This window comes from Cinclus cinclus, chromosome 6, assembly GCF_963662255.1.
Source record: "Cinclus cinclus chromosome 6, bCinCin1.1, whole genome shotgun sequence".
Lineage (NCBI taxonomy): Eukaryota > Metazoa > Chordata > Aves > Passeriformes > Cinclidae > Cinclus > Cinclus cinclus.
In genome coordinates, this window is record NC_085051.1 from 47,086,216 (window position 1) to 47,109,095 (window position 22,880).

Sequence of the window (22,880 nt, forward strand, 5' to 3'; positions counted from 1 at the left end):
TTAATGCATATATTCAAACAGGGCTTTGAAAGCGGAATTTCTCCTGTTCTTTCCAGGTGTCTGGGAGCTCTTGGTATGCTCTATCATGACAGCAGCCAGAATTACTAAGAACTGTCTGTGGGGGCAGCCCTTCCTCCTGCCATCAGGGACTGCAACACATTCAGGCAGTCGTGAATTTCATACTCTTATTTTTGGATTTCTGCTTAAAAAAAACCCAGCTTACAGCTGAGAAAAAACAAGAAGCAACTCAAAAGTAGCACGTATCTGAACTTTCAACAACCTCCAAGGTGCAAACTTTCATCTATTAATTCAGTAAGGCCTGATTCCACAGGGTTTTACCTTTTCCATTCATCCTGACATTAGCTGTGCTCTGGGACCAATCTCTCTCTCAGCAGACAATGGTCATGAAGCTGTTCATGCCCCTCCTGGCTTTACCTAGCTCTGCTTTTATATAAAAGTAGCAGTTGCACCTCTACATCCCCTTCTCTCTGTGTGGAGCTACCCAGAACTCTCTCCATGCTAATGATGTTGGTTCGGTTTTTGTCAGAATTCATTCCTTTCACGTGGAGATGAGGCAATTTTGCATATTTTAACACACTGTGAAAATAACTCTGAAATATTTCTGCATCCTATCTCCATCTGTAAAAAGTTGTAGACAACCTGAAACTTTTGTGGATCACCTCACAACCTCTAATTTTGCTATGCTTGAGTCACTGAGTCACCTCTAAGGAGTGGCACTTTCCAGCGTGATCTGGGGCTTAACTTTTTTGCTGCTTTTAGACTGGAGTTTTGGGGTATGTTTCAGGTTTTGTTGGTTTGCCTGTGCAGATTATTTTGAGATGACCTGCCTTATTAAAGTCTAACGGACAGATTAACTTTGCAATGCATATCATAGAATTAATTAGTTCTCCTTCATTTTCAAGACACGACATGTCCAACACTGTATTGCACTGTGGGTGGATGAAACTGTCAACTTTATTTTTATTCACAGGCAATTCCTGTACTCTATGACCTCCCACAAGTTTGTGAGTATACACGATTAATTACAGCATACTAGTGCTAAATTTACAGCATTAGATTATTTCTGTTTTTCTTTGGGAAACAGTGCTTTCTACTCAAAGATTTTTACTGTTCAACATTTAACTGTGCTGTCTACATCGAATAGCTCCCAAATGCAACTCATTTCTTTAAACTGTTAAGGAGTTAAAAGAACAAGCTTTGGTTTCTTCACTCTTCAACCAATCTGCAAATTAGTCACTGTAATGGAATTCATTAACTTTTTTTTTTTAAAGTTAAGAGTTAGCAAGAGTATTAAAAAAATCCAGAATTGATGACTCAGTGTTTAGATTTAGGATGGATTTAGCAATCACATAGGTGGCTTGTTGTGTCCATCCAGAGATTCTTAAGAGCATTGTGCTTTGAAAAAAATTATCCATCTTGAAAGCTCCAGGTGGTCTGCTAAAATGCCTCTCTCAAAGCAGCAGGCTGTCAGCAGGTGGGGGTGCAGAGGAGAGCACCGGCAAATGTTGCACTGCTCATGGTCTGGTGCCTCAGCTCCCAGCACAGTTCCAGTACAGTGGCTGACTCTCTCCAGGTTGCATGCACATAAAGTCTGGATTATGACAGCTATGAGAAGTTATCACTTGTATTAAGGGTTACATTCAGGACCGTTGTTTCCATCAATACCCAAGGCACACTTGATTCATGGCCAGGCATATTCTGCAACAGAGAACAATAATGATGAATAACTTTTTCAGGTACTCTGCTCTCAAACTATTTCCCAAACTGACTACAGTGGGCTGCCATCAGGAGTGGGGGCACCAGTTCTTCACCACCTGAGCTGCATGTACACAATGTCTACACAACTACCAGACCATGAAAACATTCCCTACCCTTCTGCTTTCTTCTCTCCCTTTTACTTCCCTTGCATGACTCACAAGTTGGGATCCCAACCTCTACCACAAACTCCTGAGACAGAATTCCAACACTATGCTGCCCTTGGCTCTACTGCACTGCCACAGGCATCAGCCTGGACCATTACTTTCCTGCTTTCCTACCCCACACATGAAGGACATAGCACCATATTCCCTTTCATCACCAGAATCCAGCAGTGCTGTGGTGTTTTGAGCCAGCAGCTGAGGGAGTAGCACAGAAAACACAGCAGTTCCCAACCTGGCTTCAGTGTAAGCTCATACAGGAGTTACAGGGCAACACCCTTGCATCAGTCACGATGTTTTGTTTAATGCTGTGTGGTGCAGTGGGATCCTCTGACTTGCTGTCACTTCCCTGAGGCTCAGTATGGAAATTAAAGGGTTATGGGGATGTGGATCATTATGAGTGGGAGGGAACTAATAAAGATGTTTGCCAAAATAAACACTTCTAACTTCAGAGTAATTCACTGATAAATGATAACAAGAGCAGAATAAGTAAGAAGCTTTTAGGATTAAGCTTTATCTGCCTATTAGATTTTGTTCTTTTAGCCACAGTTAAAACTACAGGGCATATCTGTGGGCCTCATTACCTGTCAATGGGGTATCCTCCTTCACAAAGGTTGACCAAGGCATACAGCTGTCGCAGTGCATACTCATACTGAAATAAACAAACACTGTTAATCATTCAGTGATGAAAAGCAGGTATTGTTTATTCAGACTAAATAGTGGAAATAATTTTATATAATATCCAAGGTGTTCAACTGATAATCTAGTACTGGGGTAAATGGATCTTATGCACACATTGTTCTTTGAACTTCAGGCAATTCAGCAACTCAACTTCCTTGAACTTAGGCAAATTCAGCTGTGCTGCACACTGGCCTCATATGCAAGACCATCTAATCCATTACATTCTTAAAATCCCACAGAACAAAAACAAAAAATCTACTAAAGAGGCTACCCTGCCTGACATCAGGACTTTCTTATTCTTATCTAAACACTCTAAACTAAACAACAGGACTTGATCTTCAATTGGGATTCCAGGAAGAGCAAACTGTAATAAAGCCTCTAAACTAAAAAGTGGTTCTCAAGAATTCAGCAAAATGATGGAAATAGCAGCTAGGCTACTGCAAGGACTTATGCATAATACTATATCATAGTACAGAAATCTCAATGCAACAAGATTATTAATTCACAGTGGTGGTGCTTGTGTTTCTGTTTCGTCAGCAGAGATGTTTCAAGCAGAAATACAACATGACTTTTTTAACACTGGGATTTCTGGGGAGGGAGCTGTTGGAAGCAACAACACTAAGTAGTAAAAATTACAGATTATTTTTGGGGTTGTTTTTAATTAACTTCTTGCTTACCTAAAGATGTAGTAGAAATGGTGTCCTTCTTCCAAAAGCATTACTTACCCTTCCTCCAAATTTAACCTGTATCACTGCCCCAAGGTAGCTTTTTAATAAAAGCTGTTTTTTTGCAGATGTGCCTATGACTGTGTTAGTTTTTCTGGCCTGTTTATCAGGTTATATCCAATGAGTGACTTACCACAGGTAAGTGCCAGTTGAAGCAATGAGCTTTGAAATGGTTCACTGCTGATTGGTAACAGTCATAATTGCTGATAGTCAGCCTGTCTGACAGAATCTGCTTGGTCTGTTCTGTTGATCCTGTTACTACAGTGACTATCTTCTGCATGGATTCTTGGATGAATTCTTTCACCTGTACATAAAACAAAAGGAATTTAAAACATGCTTTTTCTAAATCTGATTTAAAGATTTTTTTTAATGAAAATTCTCTCTCTTTAAACCTCCTTTAACCATTAGGCTCTTTAGGGCACCAAATTTTGCCATTTATTTTTATCATAGTCTTTTGATTTGTCTCTTAACACTCAAATGAAAACTGACAGAAAGTCAAGATTCCTGGAACCCAAAATCACTTACCATCCTTCTTTTACCAGAGAAAGCAAGCACCACCAATACCAATACTGAACTTCCATTCTGCAGGAGCTATTTGATTTGGGATGTTTCAGTTCTACTGAGACATGGGTTTCTCTAACACCAAATATTAAGTCTCCCCCACAAGAATCCCTATAGATGCAGAGGAGGAATTTCCTGTCAATAAAAGCTGTGAGACTGACTTCCGCATTTGCTTGCCTTTGGCTAGATAATCACTACTGAATGTGCCTTGTAGAACAGATCACTGAATTTTAAAGGAAGAATAAGTAATCAGCTGGAGGTTACCAGTCTGAAGAGTAATTTTGTTAACTTTCAGGGATTTTCCTTCTGCTATTGTTTAGGATAGAAATTAATCTGGCCTGATGGGCAATTTTTTTTTTTTCTTTTCTTACCTCAAGGTACGCTTTCATCTCTGCAGCAATCTTCTTAGCCTCAGAAATGTCATTGGTAGCCATCAGCTTTCGTTTCATGATTGCAAAGGGCACATCAGGACTAGGTGTCAGGTCATAGTGTTCCACAGGTGGCAGAGAAATGGGCATAGCTTTCTTCCCTGTGCCCTGAAACTGCATCACTTTCATGGAGGAGATGCTCTGAAGGATAGAAAGTAAGCAGATGGAAACGGTCAATCACCCCAAATAGGCAGTTCTGTCTTTGTCTGCCATGCAAACCTAACTCCCTAAACTTGTTTTACTAGAGAAAATAAAGGACATCACAGGGCTGTAGGTGTGTGTGTGTCTGTGTGTATGCATACATTGGGGTTTTTAATATAATTTTTAATATAAGGAGGTAAAGGCTGTCATAAATCTGGGAACTTTTACTTCCAAAACTCACTGGGGGAAAAAGACTACCAGGTTACATAACTGCACATTTTTTTCTAACAAGTATCTAATCTGTTGCATAATGAAACTATTGCAAATGCTGTATCACCTCCTAGCTCTTCCCATTTGAGGGATCATTGTATTTTTAACATTTCACTAATATTCATAATGTGACTGGAAGTGGCACATACCTTTCTTATACTTTACTGAAGTGCCAAATCACTGACAGAGCTTGGAGGACAACTTATACCCTGATTCCTTGGATTAAAGCATATGCCAGGGTGATTTCCTTTAGCATCAGGATCATCACCTCTTAAATGCTAAGAGGTCTTCTATGAGAAATAGCTCATGACTAAAAATTACTAAAGCAACAGTTAACAGCCGTTTTTTGTTTGGTTTAAGGCATGAAAGTACAGGGTATGAAAGGCTTTTAGATATATTTGAGCAGGAAGCCCTCTCAAATCAAATACATACTCTGTTTCCATACTGCATCACATGGCTGGTGTTGGTGCGTTTCCTCACCAGCTGAAACTGCTTGTGGAGTGTTTCTTTTCTTAGATCCTCCTGCATGAACAAAGTTCCATGAGATCAAAGACAGTTAAACTCAGCTATTCTAAAAATGCAAGGGAAGCTGAAAAGGGTCTTAACTGCCAGTGGGTAGAAGGAAGTACAGGGCAAGAGCTATACAACCTTTGAAAGACACAGAAGTAAAAACTGAAAAGAAGATTTGACAGCATATTCTCATATTGCTTTTAGTAATCTCATCTCCCAGCAAATGAGCAAGAAGGGAGTGGATTAGCATACAAATCCCAGATTTGTTTCATTAACACTGTTCTCCATCATACTAACAAGTGGGTTAGCCACAGTTCCATATTTAAGCACCCCTGTAGCAGACATACATCTTACTGCATTGCCCAATTTGTTGAACACATTTAGAGATGTGGTCTCAGATTAGCAAATAAAGATTATATTAATTTGGAACTAGAAGACAGATATTTTCTATCTCATAAAAAACAAAAGACAATAATATTTCTGAAAGTTGGTATTGGAAGTAAATTAAGTGGCCCAAACAAATAAAGATTATATATGTTGTTCTGAGTAGTAGATAAATACTTTTACCAACATAATTTGTTGATTTTGGTCTCACATAAAGCCAAATATTTTCACAAATCTTGTAAAAGAGCTATGTTTAAGAATTCTAGTGATCTTTTTCATACATGAAATGAAGAAAATTTGTTTAAGTAACTTACCATATCTGAATCTTCCATCCAATTCACACTGTACCAGTCCCCAAGATAAGTCTGCCTTTCATCATCATAGTAACATGCATAAGATGACTCTTTGGGATTAGCAGCTGTTGTTGCATAAACTGTAATAGAAATAGTAAGGATTTTTTATTTTCTTTTTATTTTAAATCTCCACTCCCCCCTCCATGATTTAATACTTAGCTGCACATAATGTATTTGTCTAAGTGTTTTGTCTTTCAATCATTTACTTCTAAACAGGAGGAAGGAAAGAAGCCTGTTAATCATTTTATTTGGTCACCCTCAGTACTGTTCCAAGAGCTTCTTCTTTGCTGCTACATGTGATTGGAGGTGTTTAAAAAAAATGCCCAAAGGAAAAAATCTACTATTCAAGAACTGCCTGAGAGCATTGTGCACTAACAATTATTTATACATTCATTTTTGTTATTACAGTCAGAACTTTTCTCCAAACTTGAAGTGATTCCCCTAAAAATCATCTTTTCTTTGACATAATGCCGCCTTCTAAGTAATATACTTTGTTAGATAATGCTCTACACTGAGTCAAAAGTAAAATAAACCTACAACATCTGTCCCAAGCACAGTGTTCCCAGTAAGCCATCTCTAATGCAACAGAAATGTTGTGAACATATATTTACAAGTATCAAGACAAAAGTAATTTTGGCTTTTTGCCAAGGTCAATACACAGCATAGCTGTGTAACTGAAGGAAAATCCATATTTTAAAGTGAAAGTGTACCACATGATTTCATAGAGCTATTGTGTTGTTTCTACTTAGAATGTATCTAAAGCTCAAAAGTAAAAAAAACCCTTGAATCTTGTCAGTGCAGTAAAACACTTCTCTTAGCAGCCTTCAAAATGCTTACTAAATAACCAGTTAGACTTCTCATCTAATCAGTGAAAGCTGCCAAAGACAACTTTGTACTCTAATACATAAATTGTCAATTTTCTGCCTAAATTCTGTGGCAGAGCTGGCTGTAAAACCAGACTCCTCAGACTGGAAATTTCTGACAGCCTGACAATTTGAAAAACACTGAGCATTTGCCTTGAACAATCATCAACATGAAACTTTCCATAAAAAAGAAAAACTATTTGTAAGAAATCTTGGTGGGTGTCAGGCAGCATACCCTGGGCCAAACACCCAGGATGCCATGGACAGGCACACGGCTGGTCTTATCTGCAATCACATCTTCAAAACCACAAGAGCAAGCACTTCCCTCCCTGATACCAAAACAACTGTTTCAACAGGTTGTGATTCCTCACCCTCATCAAGGCTGAACTTCTAGCTCTGCAGCAGAGAGCCTGGAAACCCTGAAAAGTCTGAGTTCCACATCCTGGGTTATTGCACAAATGTGCAGCAAAACTGCCTGGCAGTGGTGTCTCTCAACTGCTTTCTTACTCGATGAAACCGAGAGCAGGAACTTCACATCTATTAGCAGTGCTGAAGCTGAGAAATGTCTGTATAACCCGGGCAGCCACCTGGTTCCTCAAAAGAAATACTATTTCAATTTCTCATTTCCAAAAAACTGAAAGCCTTTTCAGTCTTTTCTAAGACTCTGTTAAATAAAGGAACTTCCTGTAAATGGAAAGCATTACTTTCGAGTGCTCCCCTGCTAAAATTCTACATAAAAATGCCTTGAACCTATTCTTGTCACAGTCAATACTTGTTTGGGTCTGTGATAAGTTGTGTATTTAAGTCCAGTAAGTTAACTGATTGCTCACCATTGATATTATCAGCCAAATGATTCATCATAGATCCAGACTCACATGCTTCAATGTAGAACACCATCTATAAAATAAAAAATAAATCAGACACCTTACGAAATTCAATGAGGAAATGAAGAAAAAGTTGTTTGGTGCTTTTTAGCTGTAGCTAGTTGGCCTGTACTGCTGTCGATGAAACAAAAACTATGCATAATGCTACAAAATAAAAGACAATTTTTCATTTTCAGGAATCAAACTCTGTAGAAAGGGGAAAGAATAATAATGAAAAGGCATTATTAATCTCTACAGAATCCACAGGGATCTACTGGCTATTGTACAAAGTACAGATCAAATGCACAGTCACTCTATAGGCACAGCAACATATTAGTATTGAATGTACTATCTCTGGAACTGATGCCAGCTGTGTGTTCCTAAACACAGGCAGTCATAGCAGACATTGCCACAAAGAACTGCTTGAAAAAAACACTAGTAAAATGTTCAAAATATTATTTTTTCTGCTTAATAGAACATGAGATGAAATAAAATCACAGCATTTTCTGACGAGAGGTATGGTCTTTTAAACTGTATCAGTAACTGTAAGAAAAACATGATGTATATACAAACTTCCTGTAATAACAGTGAAGTCTGAAGTGAACAAAGCACAGAAAGAGTCAGGTACAAATTATGGGGGTGCAGCAGTTACAGATGTTGTTTTTCTAGTCAGAATATGCAGCATTATTATGTTACACTACATATGGACTGCAAAAACAAGTAAACTATTTCTGGAAAACTTGGAGTAAATCAATCCTTTTAACTGAAAAATCCTAATGCAAATTGAACTGCATGTAACAGATTCTTCCTCCTTTGGGCCAACTCTCAAAATAAAAATATCTCTCTTCCATGCCAGCTGCTCTTTTAATTCAGAACTTCTGGTATGCTTGTTTACCTTCCGGTATTTCTTGTGATGATACATGTACCAAATAGTCTTATTCAAGTCCTTCACATGAAGCTGCAAAATAAGAAGGCTTGTATTAAAACAACTTACATTCAACAGACACACAATTCACCTAAGAAAAAATACTAACTATTGTGAATATGTACACAATTTTCCCAACAAATTTATCTGGTCCTTTGCCCTTCTGAAGAGTAACATTCTAGCATTTACCACTCTGGAAAAGATGAGTAATGGTCCCAGAGGATATGTATGGTGCACCAGTCACACCTTTGTGAAACAGTCTGCTAGGACCATCAAAGTCCAGTGAACTATGGAATGATACAACTTAAGTTTCAGCTGTATGTTACAGATTCTAACTGGAAAAAATCCAAAACACAGTGATGAGAAGAACAGTGCTCTTTTCAGCCTCACCCCTCAATATAGCAGTGAACTAAATATTATCATGTTTTACATTTATTAGTTATTATTTTAGTATGTCACAAAAAGGATGGGTTTTATGTTTTCCCAAAATGCTTACATCGTCCTCAGGAAAAGCCAGAAGTCCTGGAGCTCCATGGTCAGTGAAATAAACAAACACATGATCCTTGGGACCACTGTAATGACAAAATTGCAAAGTAAGTCTTTCTAACTATTCCAACCTAATCTTCATTACAACAACAATCATCTTCTTCTCAGTGCCAAGACATGTCAATATCTGAAAATAATAGAGCTGAAGCACCTCCTCCTCTTGGTAATTTTGTCTTCTCCCAAGCATATTAGTTCGGATCCTTATTAGAGGAGATGAGTGCTGGCAAAAGGAATGAAAACAGGGATATAGGCTAGTCCCTCAAATATGGAGACTAAGGCAATCACACTTCATGTTCCAAACTGTACACTGATTGTGAGACAGGGGCTGCTATGTAGGGTATGGTGGAAACACAATTGGTTTTTAATGGCTATGTGAAGAATTCATTATACTGTGGACATTTGTAGAAGTCTGGTAAAAAAGGAATGCTTTTATAACTAATTTATACCAAGGCACCAGTAACACAGGGATAAATAAGGAAAACCTGTTTGCTAAGACCCTCTAGGGTATTAGGTATGTGTAAGGACTGCTATGGCCATAATCAGCCACACAGATCACGAAGCAGTGTCAGCCTACAGCTCCATGAGGAACTGATGAACGTGCACATGTATCCCTGAGGCCAGACTGGCATTTGCATCAGTGGCTCTGCAGTCACTTGAGCACTGAGTGCTCACAGCCTTTGACACCCTCACATCTGTGTAGCACAGTTTGATTCCACTCTAAATCAAACAGAAAGGTGATAGAAAGGTCTTGCCCTAACATCCAGATCTGCAAAGGAATTTTCCTTTTAAACTGTATTCAGGGACAATTAAATATAAAAGCTGTAGAAAGATCCAGGCCCTCCTCTGTTCTTCTGTACCAGAACCCAGAAATCTTTATTTGTTTTTGCTCTTTCCTCACAACAAACAGGTACAACTGCAGCAGCTCAAGGGAACATTGTCCAGCCTTCTGTTTGGCCACTGATCTACTGGTTAGGGGAACCACCTTAAAGTCCACCTGGAAGCCTCCCAGGGAAAGGATAATTGAGTTCTTGTCCCACCCAATAGCAAAAGTCAGGCCACTTGAAAATGCAAACAGAGTCTAATAAAGAAGGGCTGGGTGTTACTTTTTGGTTTCCTGCTCTTGATCCTAAGCGCAAAAAATTTGACCAAGGTGGAATGTAAACAATTAAGACTTTTATTTGTCAGTTCAAGTTGTCTTACTGAGTACATTAAGAGACTTTGGCCTCTGCATAGCTACTCCCTTATTTGAATGGGAACATCAAGCTTTCACAGGAAAGGTGTATTCAGATGTACATTTTTTTAAAACAAAGATTGCTTCATATGTCACCTCTTGACTCATTCCAGATACTAGAAGAGCACAATCTGGTAATGTGCAGTAATTTATTAACGTTTTGCCTATATGTGTTGCATATATCATTTACAACATCAGCTTTTAAGGATAAAGTTTAAACAATTCAGAGCAATAGCTTATTGGACTCCTGTCCTGTCCCTTCTTTTTTATTTTTCTCCTCAGTGCCAGGGTGGGATTCTTCTGTTCTGTTTCATTGCTATGCCTCTAAAATCAACTGTCAGATGCAGACAGACTTGACAGCTTTTCTTTAACAATGTTAGTCCTTCCAAACAGTCGAATTTAAATTCTTAAAGGTTTTACAGTAACTCCTGTACATAGAAAAATATATGACAGAGCTCTTTACAAAGAGTCAGAAATATACTACAACTTAGGAAGGGGACATCATACTTTCACATCTCAAACTCTACAGAAGCAAGATGAATAACTGACACAAGGTATCCTTCCAAGAAGATTTATCATCAGGCCCTGAAATATATTAACTATATTCTTGAATCATCTAAATTATACAAGCCTTTATAACCTACCATTACTTATAAATCTTACATTCCACTTAGACAATCTATAATTTATTATTCTTCGTATATTAGAATATTGCCAAACTTACAATAATTTGTGTAACTTAATTTACAAATAATTTAAGCATAACACATACATACAAGTTTAATTGCCCATTTTACTTTTTCAGTCACAAATATTGTGGTTTTTTGCATTAGTTATAAACCATAATTCCATTTCATTTGGAATGGAATTATGGTTTATATTCAGCCTCAATAATTGCACATGTGCTACAAAGACCAAGGCTGGGATTAGACATGCAATTCTTCCAGCTGATGAGCTGGCTAAGCTCTCTGTCCCTTTGCCACTCACTGCTAAGTCTGACCTAAGTCTTCAGCTGATTAATAAAACTATTCATGTACATTAAAACAAGCCTTAGAAATCCCTTTCCAGAGGTCTCCAAGGTTTAGCCACACTCTCTTAGAATTACCATTCTTGCAAAAGACAACAGTCTAAATAGCAAATACCTTAATACAGTCAATACTATGCTCTAGAACCTTTACACCTTAATCAGTCAAATATCAGCAGTTGCTTTCTTGTGATGCATAGTTTAAGAAAATAGAACTAAAGTATTTGTAATGTGAAGGACCTGAAATTGCCATCAATAATTTTGCTGGATTCTCAAGTTGTTCTAATTTACCCTATTCTTTTGTTGAAATCAGCGTCGATTTACAACTACACAATTATAAATACACAAATATACAAATGCAATTATTTTCTAAAGTAAACTTCTCTTACCTTTTCAATACTTTTCCTGATCCCACCCCCTTCACTGCTTCACTATCTCCTCTGAGAACTGCAAGAAAATTCTTCGGAGTAACATCCTGAGGATTTGAGAAAATAAAAGTTAGATCTGATCATAAAAACAACAACAAAATCTTCATTTAAAAAGATGGCTTCTTAAACTTAGAATCCGTGCATGGATGACAAATTTTGCTGGCCATCCTTTTCAATACATCTTTATCTAATGACTCCCTTGGCTGCTGAAATCATGAAATCACTGGATGACTCGACTAATGTACTGACTTAACGAAACAATTAGTTTTACATAGCTGGTTTTCAGATTGAGTTACAATATTTACAATCCAAGACCGTTCTTCCTTGTATTTTGTGTGTCAACATGGAAACAGTGCAAAGGTTCACTTTTATGACCGACTTCACTCCAAAGAGTCTATTATCTATATTTATCTTATGAACACTAAACTTCATGTCAACCCATCCAGGTGAATAAACTTGATGCTTTAGCCTATGTGCATTTTGGAGTGTAAGATACAGGGTGAAAAAAAATAATCAGACACTGGATAATGCTGAACCTTCCCCAGGGAAAGGGGTTTTGTTCCTACCTCTTTTGTATAGTCCTTGGGCACTCCAGCATACACATCTGAGCCATTAGGTCTATTGATGACAATGCCTTTGGTTGGATTTCTGAAAGGTAAATGGATCATAAATAGAAATAATTAGCCACACATCATGCAATAACCATGGAACCATGAACTAACTAGGACCCAGCTCACCTGAGACTACAGGATCTTGCACCATATGTCATTAAGCGATTTCAGAATATAAAGGGCTTTGCACGTCAGTCAGTTACATATGTTTGTCTCAGGTGTCCTTACCCTCAGAGTACATTGAAGTATTCTACCTCAGATCATGCAATTTAATCTGAAGATGTAGGTGGATGGTCTCTATCATCTCTCTCCTTACAGTCTTGCCCTTATTCCCTTTAACACTTTGCTCCCAGTGCAAATGTAATGCCTGTAATTGCCACATTACATGTCTGCTGATTTTGGGGAAAGTTGTTTCAGAATTAGAGGCTGTATAAATCAACTGTTTCATACAGAAAGAAATTATATGCTCTAGACAGTCACCCACAATGGAATCTGTACCCATCTTAATTGAATGTACATGCTGGGAGTTAAACTGATATTATCCCCCCAAAAAGCCCTGGAAGTCTTACATGCTTCCCTGTTCATGAGTTTAGATTATTTATCTGCTGCACACTGTTATGCCTGGGAGTTAAGATCCCTGATAACTCTCGTAACACAGTTCTGCAGTATTCAGTGCCACAGCTGATGCTGAGCTGTTGACTAAGGCTTAGAAAGCTCATGAACACATTTCAAAGGAGAATTATTGTGCTGATGGCTGACGTGTCTATGCATATCACAGGTGGTTTTAAGGGCTTTTCTTTCAAAACTACTACAAACTCAAAACACACTGGTGACTATGGCATGTTTGTAGTAACCATACAGTTTGTGCTCAGTGTACACTCATCACTTACTCTTCATTATCAGCAATGTCATCATACATCATGACAATGATCTGCTCATCTGGAATTCCATTTCGGTGTACAATCTGGTACGCATGGCACACATCTGCCTGAAATTAAGCAAATTTTCATTACTAGTTTTAACAGAAATTTAATCTTTGATACCAGAAGCAAAATAGCTTTTCAGACCTAAGAGCAGGCTATTGTCCAAAACGAATTGCATTCCAATATAAAAGACTGAAGGTTGCTAGAGAGCTGAAATGCACAGGTTAAACCAGAGCTCACTGCCTTTCTCTAATTAGGTGCAGTTGCATTAATAGTAGAGACTATTATTAATACCTCTCCTTATATCTCTTACCTTTTTTGATCTCTTATTTAAACGGAAACCAGAAGTTATTTCAGACTTGATACAGATAATAAATTTAACATTAAGTTCTCAGCAACATCCCACATTGTGTGAGAAAAATCAAAATGAAAACCTTCTGCAATGACAGATAAATCCAAAGTGTGCCAAGCAGACAAAAAGAGTTGGATTTCCACCAATTTCACTTAGTTCTGCACCGAGCTGCACAACTAAGCATTGAAGACTGTCTGTCCTTGACTTAAGCAAGTATTGTTTACTAATCTCACCTGTGTAAAGATTTTATTAAATCTTGCTTTATGATGAGATGAGAATTTGGGTAAAAGAATATTTTCATTTTAATCCTGTATTTCTTACTCTGAAAAGCAACAATTTCAGGGCATAACAGATTTCAGTGGAAAACAGAATTGCAGAATTTCTATTCAGGCTCTTTTCCTGATCTGTACAGGATATGAATAAGCACATTTTCTTTAAAAAACCATCTTCCCATTATGCAGAAGTTAAAGTGATATTACAGTAAATGCAGAACTCTATCAGAATGCTAACTTCTTAGTAACCCCAGCAAAAATTATTCTCTTCTTTAAAACTCACAGCCCCTGAATGCCCTAACGGGACATTAACAATCACTCCTAAACTTGAGAACTACAACACACCACATGCTAGAAAAGGTTGTGCAGGTTTAATGGAAGAGATCTCATCTAACAAATGCAAACTCCAAATGCAGGCAAGAAGCAAGCCTTAAAGCTTACTTGTGTTGAACTAATCTAATTTGCTAATTTGGAAAACAAATTGATGTGGTTTAAGTGGACCAATGTCTGTTCAGATTACTTAGGAGTACTAGTGATTTTGATTAGTTTAACTAAAAGCACACCGTGAAATACTGTAACTTTATAATCCTTGGTCTTCTAAGTGCAGATTAAACTGAACAGGGGAGATAGTTCTACAAGATTCTGTGAAGGGTGAGGCACATTCAATGCTAATGAGCTCTCCAACAATAACATCTCTTCATGTGACCAACCCTGAATGTTAAACTGTTTTTACTAAAGCAGTTCCATTTCCTACTTCGTATGTCAGCAGCTTATGTTCTCTTCCACCTATCCCAGACAATCTCCCAGCTAGTTTTCCATTTCCTTATATGACATTATACCAGCTGCTGCTGCAATGAGTCAAAACATTTAAGGTTAAACAGAATTAGGAAGGCATTGCATATAATATGAAACAGAAGAGCATAGGTCTGACCAAGAACATACTTGATTTTCACAAGCAACCCAAGCAGAAGAAAACACTAATCAGAGCTTCTTTACACTGATTGATGAGTAGATCATAGATCCCTTCTCACTCTCAAAATATCACACCTCTGTGATGCTGACAGAAACCTTTGCAGGCTGGCAAACACAGAGAGATGCTTAGGCATGCAGTGATGCAGTATCACCATATTCAATCAGCAAGTGTTGGTGCTCCTGCAGACATGTGGCTGGCCAGTAGGGACTTTTGAGGTGTTTTTAACTGATGCCAAGTACCCAAAATTAGTTAAACTTTGTAAATGCGTAATATCAGCTTTTTTGGTTTCCTCTCCTTCCTTCTAGTTCATTTGCTGTTTGCTCAGTATGTTCTGTTTTAGCAAATAGTAGTCATTAGTAAAATCCTTACTGTATAGAAGACAGATCAATATAGTCAATTCCCTTCAGTCTTAATTTATGCATGTTTGGGGGTTATCCCAGCCTTTTAAGGCTTTTGCTAAGGGAGCTGTACCTGCTAGTAGCATAAGGATATCACCAGCAAAGGCAAGAACAGCAAAAACATGTTCTCCTGCTAAACCTCCATTGACTAAAGTAGGATACTTACGAGCAAACAGTTTGGGTATATCACACAGAATTAGCTGACCTAATTAGTCACCTTTGATACTGCTCATGATTAGTCCCTGTGAACACATAAAAACCCCATAGATTTCCATAAAACCAGAGTAAAAAAGTTTGCAGCTAGAGCAGGAAGGTGTATGTGAATCCAGAGTATTTCCTGTTGATGTACAGTTGCCTCTCAAATACTGCTATTTGAGCCTGCTTCTCTCAGAAATATTTCTGTTGTATCTGCACCTGTAAAACACTAAAAGAGACAGCTGTTCACTTGTTCCAGATTTCTTTTTCATCCTATTCTTGCTGGTTTAATATGTGAAATGTATGCCATGAGCATTTACTGAATAAATTATCACTAAATCATGTTTTTGTGACTGTGATTTGGGGTAGGGCAACCACTGCCCCAAACAGCACAAAAGGTGCAGCTGTACAGCTCCTGCTGCACAACTGACCTTACAGGCAGCTCCAAAATGGACACCATTAAGGGCATAGTTTAGACCTATCACCCCCCTGGCTAGTCTAAACCTTCTGCTACATCAGCAAATTTCAATGGAAGGTCTGCTTAAATATTTAACTCCTCGATTTTGAAAGCATGGGGATCAGAGAGTGAATTACCCTGTTTTCCTGGCACCCCTGTTTTCCTCTGCCATGTGTAAACAGCTGTTTACACATTTTAATGACACAGCTTTTAGGTAAACTGCTTGGGGGAATTTTTGGAAAAATAAAGTTGTTTATGACACAAGCTTGCATAAATAGTTCCTAAAGGGAAAAGCTTGGACTTGTGTGAAATTGGTTACTTCTTGTCTTATGACTGCAAGGTTCAGGGCTGAAAGGAACTGTCAGCTTCACCTTAAAGCAGCATGATTCCTACTACAGCTGTGCTGAAATGCCACAGCCTAAACAAGAATGAACTCTAATATATAAACAAAGTAGAAAAATATGTCTGAAATGCCAGCCATTTCTTACTCCTTTGCTTAAACATATATCAGTGAATCTGCCCAAAGCTATAACTCTATCAAGAATTTATGAAAGGTTTCCTAAGAGTTCAGTTTAAATTTTGTAAGCACAGGGAGGAAATGTTAATTGAAGCCATGCAGTCAAGGCATTGTTAGTGTCTGTTACCTACAAGACAGGAGAATTTAAGACTGTCCTGGAATAAGATACTGCTCTGGCTTGCAGTGTCTAGAACTCTGAAAATACAGTCTCTGACCCACAAAGCTCAGTAAGTACAAGACTAAAAACAACAACTGAAAACAGATCCATGCATACAAATACATATTTTTTAAATTTTAATTTTGCCAGACTTTTTCAGTCTGGCATTTCTTTTGAGGATACATTCCATCTTTAGTAAGACTCTCGTTTCACATCAGGCTTTCCCACAGACTATGTGGTTTTGAGTATCCAGGAAGAACAGGTCTGTGTCTTTTACTGATCTGGTATGAAGCCAGCTTTAAGATTTGAGTTAGCTGGTATATTCATCCCACAGAAGAGCCAGACTATTTAATCTAAGGAGAACTAGTTTGTTGAGTCATTCTCTAAATCTGTCAAAAGCATTTAGTACTGTACTTGCTCCTGTATGCCATTAAGCTTTCCAGAGGTATTTTTCCAGCTCTTTGTGCAATAGAGAGCTGAGCCACTTTCCCTAGGAAGAGGGGGAATACTCTTGAACAACAGCCAGTCTGATAATAGAAGAGCTGCTACAGAGAAATAAGAGTAACTGCTGAGGAGCAGAGAGGAGCCCAGTGATACCCCTTCCACAGGCCAAGCAACTCAAATCAAAACCACTACAATAAGGATAAAAACACCAAAGAACTGAGAAGCTACAAGCATAAACAATATACTGCAATGACAATAAGCCTATCACACTGGGCTCTATACTACAAAAAACACCTAGAATTTATTTTAGGATGAGATAAATGTGTAAGACAAGTTTAGATCATCCTGATCAGGAAGAAGTCCCAGTTCATCACAGTGGAAGCAACTGCCCGCAAGGTGTGCATCTGGCTCATATTAAGTGCAAATGGTGGGGTTTTTTTCCTTATCATTTCTATCTTTTGTTTGTATTGGTGGTGGATCCTGACCGGTGATAACAGATCCTGACCACTGACAGCTAAATAACCAGTCTTAGGCAGAGTTTCAGATTCCTTGAGGTTACAGTAACTCAGTGTTTCCTGGGTCTGCAAAGTCTTTACAAACTTATTATTTCTGGGGTCTGTACAGCATTTCATGTATGAAATGAGACATTTTTGAATATGTAATCTATTTCTTCTGCTTTTGTAGTTGCTCAGTCAGATGAGCATATTACCACCAGATAATTACTGTGGCAGACAATACAGTATGTTTTGACCGTGTTGAAGAAGGCAGTATGCAAAACAACTGGAAATCACAAAATAAAAATATAATGCAAACATCATGCAACATCATGTATTAACTGTACCCTGGACAGCTGAACTGAGCAACTGAAACCCAGAGATGTGTCAGATGAGCTCTCAAATTACAAAGGGACATTATGAGTGCTCAGTTGCATGTAGGGAATAGCAACAAGTCCGGTAATAAAAAGAAGCCACACTGAATAACTACTTACTGGAACACATCTACAAATCCACTTGTACACAGGCTAGGTCAGAGAAATTGTGAGGAAGAAGGATGATGGCAGGAGTAAAGTGAATTAAAGTACAGTGTTTTTTCCCCTGCAGTTTCTCCCTTGAAAACCAAAAAGTTACACGAACGTGCAATCCTGGAGTGCTGCTTTGATTTCTCATCATACTGAGAGGTACAATTCTACTGAACAATACCACGTGTTTCTATGTGTGCTCACTATGTGTTCTGAAGCACAGAAATCAAAGACCGAGTCCTATTCCTGGTTCCACTGTAAGTGACTTGGGCAAATAATTTATTTACTTAAAATGTTTTTGCTTCCACCTCTGGAAGGTAGGGAATACTAACACACAAAGACATGGTGATCTGTCTGCGTAATGTTTTCAAAAAATCTGTTAGATCTCCTCAGATTTCTGTAGTATATTTCCTCCTCTGAATAACTCTCCCAAAAGTCTACCATTCTGCTTTTTTTGCTGGGAACCGATTTCTCCAATTTTTGGATACCCAAGGCACCCTTGTATGGATGACACTTCACGGCACACACATGGATTTCCCATGACTAACTGCTGGGTCTGTCTCACCACATGCCATTCTTCCCACACATGCTCACTCCCACCAGGCCCTTAAGATCAGTCACAAAAGGCCACTAGGCAGAACAGCACAAGCTGCTGATGTGCTGAACGTTTTCATAGCAAGTTAAGATGCAAGTATCTTGCTCAGGAAGGCAAGTAAGAACCCAGCCTCATTCTGAAGGATCCTTCATACACTCTTTTACAATGGTGCTTTTGTAACTTTAATAGGTTTATTATTGGTGTTCTAATTTTCTTATTTCCAAATGTTAACACCTGAAGAAGTGGTAGCTTAAAATACAGAGATTCCTAGTATTAAAATTCAGAAAAATCTGACATAGCAGATATTACACATTGTTACTGGACATTATCTTTGAAATTAAGGTATTTGAAGAAATCCTGTTCTCATTTTTCTAACACTGAAAAGGAATGACTTAATAACTATCTGCAAAGCATGACCACACTCAAAAGTTAATAGGCTCCTGTGAAATAGGCACATTCCAAAGACTCACTCACTGTTAGACACAAATATGCAAATGTGGATCTTGTGTTCTTCATAACCCTATTTTAACTGGCAGATACACTTGCCATTGAAGGCTCACTGATAAAGAGATTAAAAACTGTGCCCAGGCAATGGAGAAAAGGAATTCTCATGAGCCACAGCTTCAAAATTGTAGTTTTATTTAAAGAATGAATGTTGTGGTATTAACTCCTCCTAGAATGGAAGGGAGCCACCTAGACTGGTTATACAGCAATAGCAACAAAAAGAGTACACTCAGTAATTAAATTTAGACACTTGGTTACAGGCAGTAACCACCTAGAGCAGTAGTATTTTCATCAGTTTCCCAATTTCAACTTTAAAACTCTTCTTTAAGATTTAATTTTAAATAGGAATAGTTCATATTAAGGCTGTAATATTATGATTATCAGGTGATATCTACAGAGTAAGGAGCTGGCAAAATCCCTAAAACCTGTTTGTCAAAGCGTTGAGCTAGCTCTTGGCAGTAACAGGTTGTTCTTCAGATGCAACAAGACTGTCAGTCTGATTCATTCAGTTTTAAGCTCATCACTGTGCTGGAAGTTACAAAGTGACTGTGAGCTGAGGAGAAACATACACAAAAACCAGAGTGCCTGACACACAGAAGGCTCATTTGCATCTCAGTTGATGAAAAGGATGAAACCTCTCTGTATTTTACAGGCAGTTGCATCAAAAACAATAAATACTTTAGAAGTTCCAGCATTTAGCAAACCAGCCAGTACATTTCATGCAACTCTCAGTTTTAAAAATGCTGATTTTGTACACTAGCATTTAACCAACAATATTATAATAAACTCTTTTTCTAACATTTGGAAATATATAAATGTACACATAAATCAGAATTAAATTGATCCTGATCCCCAGGAAAGCCAAGTTTCAAGTTTAGCACAAAGATGGCATTTGCATACATTAATCTGCTTAAGGGACTGTCCAGCAATTCCCTAAGGGGAAAATGCTGCAAAAGTTTCCTGACTGCTGATTATAAATCTTGAACTTAATCAGAGTTAAGTCACTTGGATTCGATCCTGTCCATAGTGACACGCACACTCATTCCACAATTTCACAACACACTGGCTTTCCCAGCAGTGTTAGACTCGAGAGTTCTGGTTTCCTTTCCTCCCTGTCATTTGCTCTGTTCCCCGCACCCTGGTGCACCATATCTTCCTTTATGCCAACATAATTCTGAGGCCATGCTGTTGAACACAATCAGAAAATTGGTTCAGGTTAAGAACCCCCTTCAACATATCCTCCACTCCTCAAAACATACAGTGTAGCCTTCAGAGATTTTTTTTTTTAAATAGAAAAAAAGGAAGCTTCTCATAGCATAATGAAAAGAGAGAAAAAATGGACAGCAACATGCACGTGTCTCAAAATGAGGTTTACACAACTGCAAGTTGGGGTGAGATCCTCTAGCCTAGTTAGTAATAGAGTATTTACCCTAAAAGGCACAGGTCTCCCAGGATGCAGAGGTGTGATTAGAGGAAGAATACTTCTCCTCCTTTAATGACAGCTTTTTCAAGAGGTCAGAGGCAGGAAAAAGTTGTACGGAAAAAAATTTAAAAGAAAAATCGCATAGTAAAAATGAGCAGTGGAAGGGAATACTTGGGGCAGCAGCAACAAGAAATAACTATGAGCAGGTTCTGAGTGAATCTTGCAGCTGTTCATTTTGACTCCCAGGTGTGTGTTAAGTTCTCAAGAAGTAGAAGCACTTGCTCAAATGACAGAAGGTCTAAACTAGTCTAGATGATAGGCAGCTATCACCTTCCTGCACGTTTGGGAGCTGGCATTTTCTGGAGCGTGGACAGCATCAGCATGTGGAGCTAGTGGCCCTTACCTGGTGGCGATAGTTGTACCAGCCATTTGAACCTGCAACAATCACCACCCAGTGCTTGCCTCCATCTTCAGGTTCTTCCATGGGGAATGTGCTGATGTGCAGAGCACAGCCGAGCAGCACAACTGCTTTCAGTATCATCTCTCTTCTTTATTTACCCCACAAATTGGAGAAAATTTTCCTAATGAAGAATTTTGAGAGAAGTAAAGGAGAAGGCATGAGTCAATGAACAAATGCAACACAAATTGCAGCAGTATCACAACTAGAAGCATTACTTGCTTGTGGGGTTTTTGTGTTTGTTTTACAGACCATTTAGCCCACAGTACAATTTTTGGTCATATTTTCCTTTAGCACCAAGCTGCTACTAGTTACAATAGGTTTTTTTTGTCTGCTTTTAAATCTGACTGAAAGCAATTCTGAATAGGACAACCAAGTTGTTCAGCTCCCTCCAGTTGTTTTGCTCTGTAATAGCTGGCAATGAATAAGTCTCAAATACAAAGCAAGCCTCACTATTAATTACTTCACAGATAAAATTCTTTCAGAGTAAAACTATTCTCTTGGTCTCTGCCCATGTGATTGCCTGGTTTTCACTCACTGGCAATTAGCCCATTATTAATGAATCAAATCCCAGGTGATGTAGCATACTAAAGACATGGAGAAATGCTGGGGAACTGGAAGGTCAGAGTGTCACAAAAGTTCTCTGTGCCCACAATACCAAAAAAGAGGCCATGCCACTGTTCTGCACAAGACAGAGCCCTAACTGCTGGGGCTGAGGGGAAGTGCAGACTGTGAGAGCCTCACACTATTTGTGCAATGTGTTACTCTAGTGGAGAGCAAATGTGAACCTGTACCACATGAAAGAGCAGCATTTTTGCCTCTTTTGCTTGATGGTTAAGTGTTTGCACAAGGTGCACTGTGAGAAAATTGCATCTGAGTCTGTGAATGTCTAATTTAGCAAAGCAGAGCACATGGGAGGTTTGAGCCCATGCAGAAATGGCTCTTTCTACTTTCTTGAGAGAACTACAAGTAGTGTCCTTGCTAGTGAATTTCCTGAGCACCTTGATTGTCTGATAAAGCATTTACTCTACAAGTGAATTATCAGGCCATATTTAATCTCAAGTTTAAGGCCTGCTTTTTTAATTGGGGCTGGGGGGGGGGGGGCAGGGAGGTTCCCTTTATTGGTCACAGTTTCAGTCTGCTGCATCCAATGTGAAACTCTTAAAGCAATCTGCCCTGATGAATTGCATGCTCCTGACATGTGCATAAAGATTACAGAGTTCCTCATGCACTGAGAGATGGGATTTTACACCCAGCTACTCACACAAATGAGATTGCTGCTAGGGATGGAAGAGGTGTTGTAGCAAAAGGCAGAGTAGTCTACTTGAATAAGGCTTTCTCTGAAATAGAAGCTGGAAACCCCCAAGCCATTCAACACGGCCACAAGGCAAAATGTCAAAATCAGCACTAAACCAAGTAAATGGTATCTAAGTCAGCCTCAGTATCCCAGTCAAAATCACCCATCTACAGCCACTCAAATGAGGCTGGAACAGAGAAGCAGATAGCTAAGACTACTAACCTAACACATAGCATGGGTTCACTGGTCACTAAGATTTAGTCTTGCAGGCAGTAGTATGAAAAATACATATATGCATATATTATACTACACATATATATAAACATATTTAAAAGTTGGGGTTTTTTATCCTTTTTAGTGGAGCTAGCACAATGTAAAGGAAGTCATGACAATCAAGAAAGAACCAAACATTAACTG

At 38.5% G+C, this 22,880-nt stretch overlaps 1 protein-coding gene across 1 annotated transcript; it reads right to left on the reverse strand.

Moving 5' to 3' along the window:
• Nucleotides 1-1,437: 1,437 nt before the first annotated feature.
• Nucleotides 1,438-21,250, reverse strand: LGMN (legumain). The gene is made up of 13 exons (XM_062494594.1): nt 21,113-21,250; nt 13,372-13,469; nt 12,437-12,518; nt 11,832-11,917; nt 9,138-9,213; nt 8,612-8,674; nt 7,684-7,750; nt 5,952-6,070; nt 5,176-5,265; nt 4,276-4,473; nt 3,477-3,647; nt 2,522-2,589; nt 1,438-1,719 (listed from the first exon to the last, which is right to left on the reverse strand). Exons 1-13 carry the CDS (start codon nt 21,248-21,250, stop codon nt 1,680-1,682), a joined length of 1,296 nt encoding a protein of 431 aa, XP_062350578.1. The 3' UTR covers nt 1,438-1,679.
• Nucleotides 21,251-22,880: the final 1,630 nt, after the last annotated feature.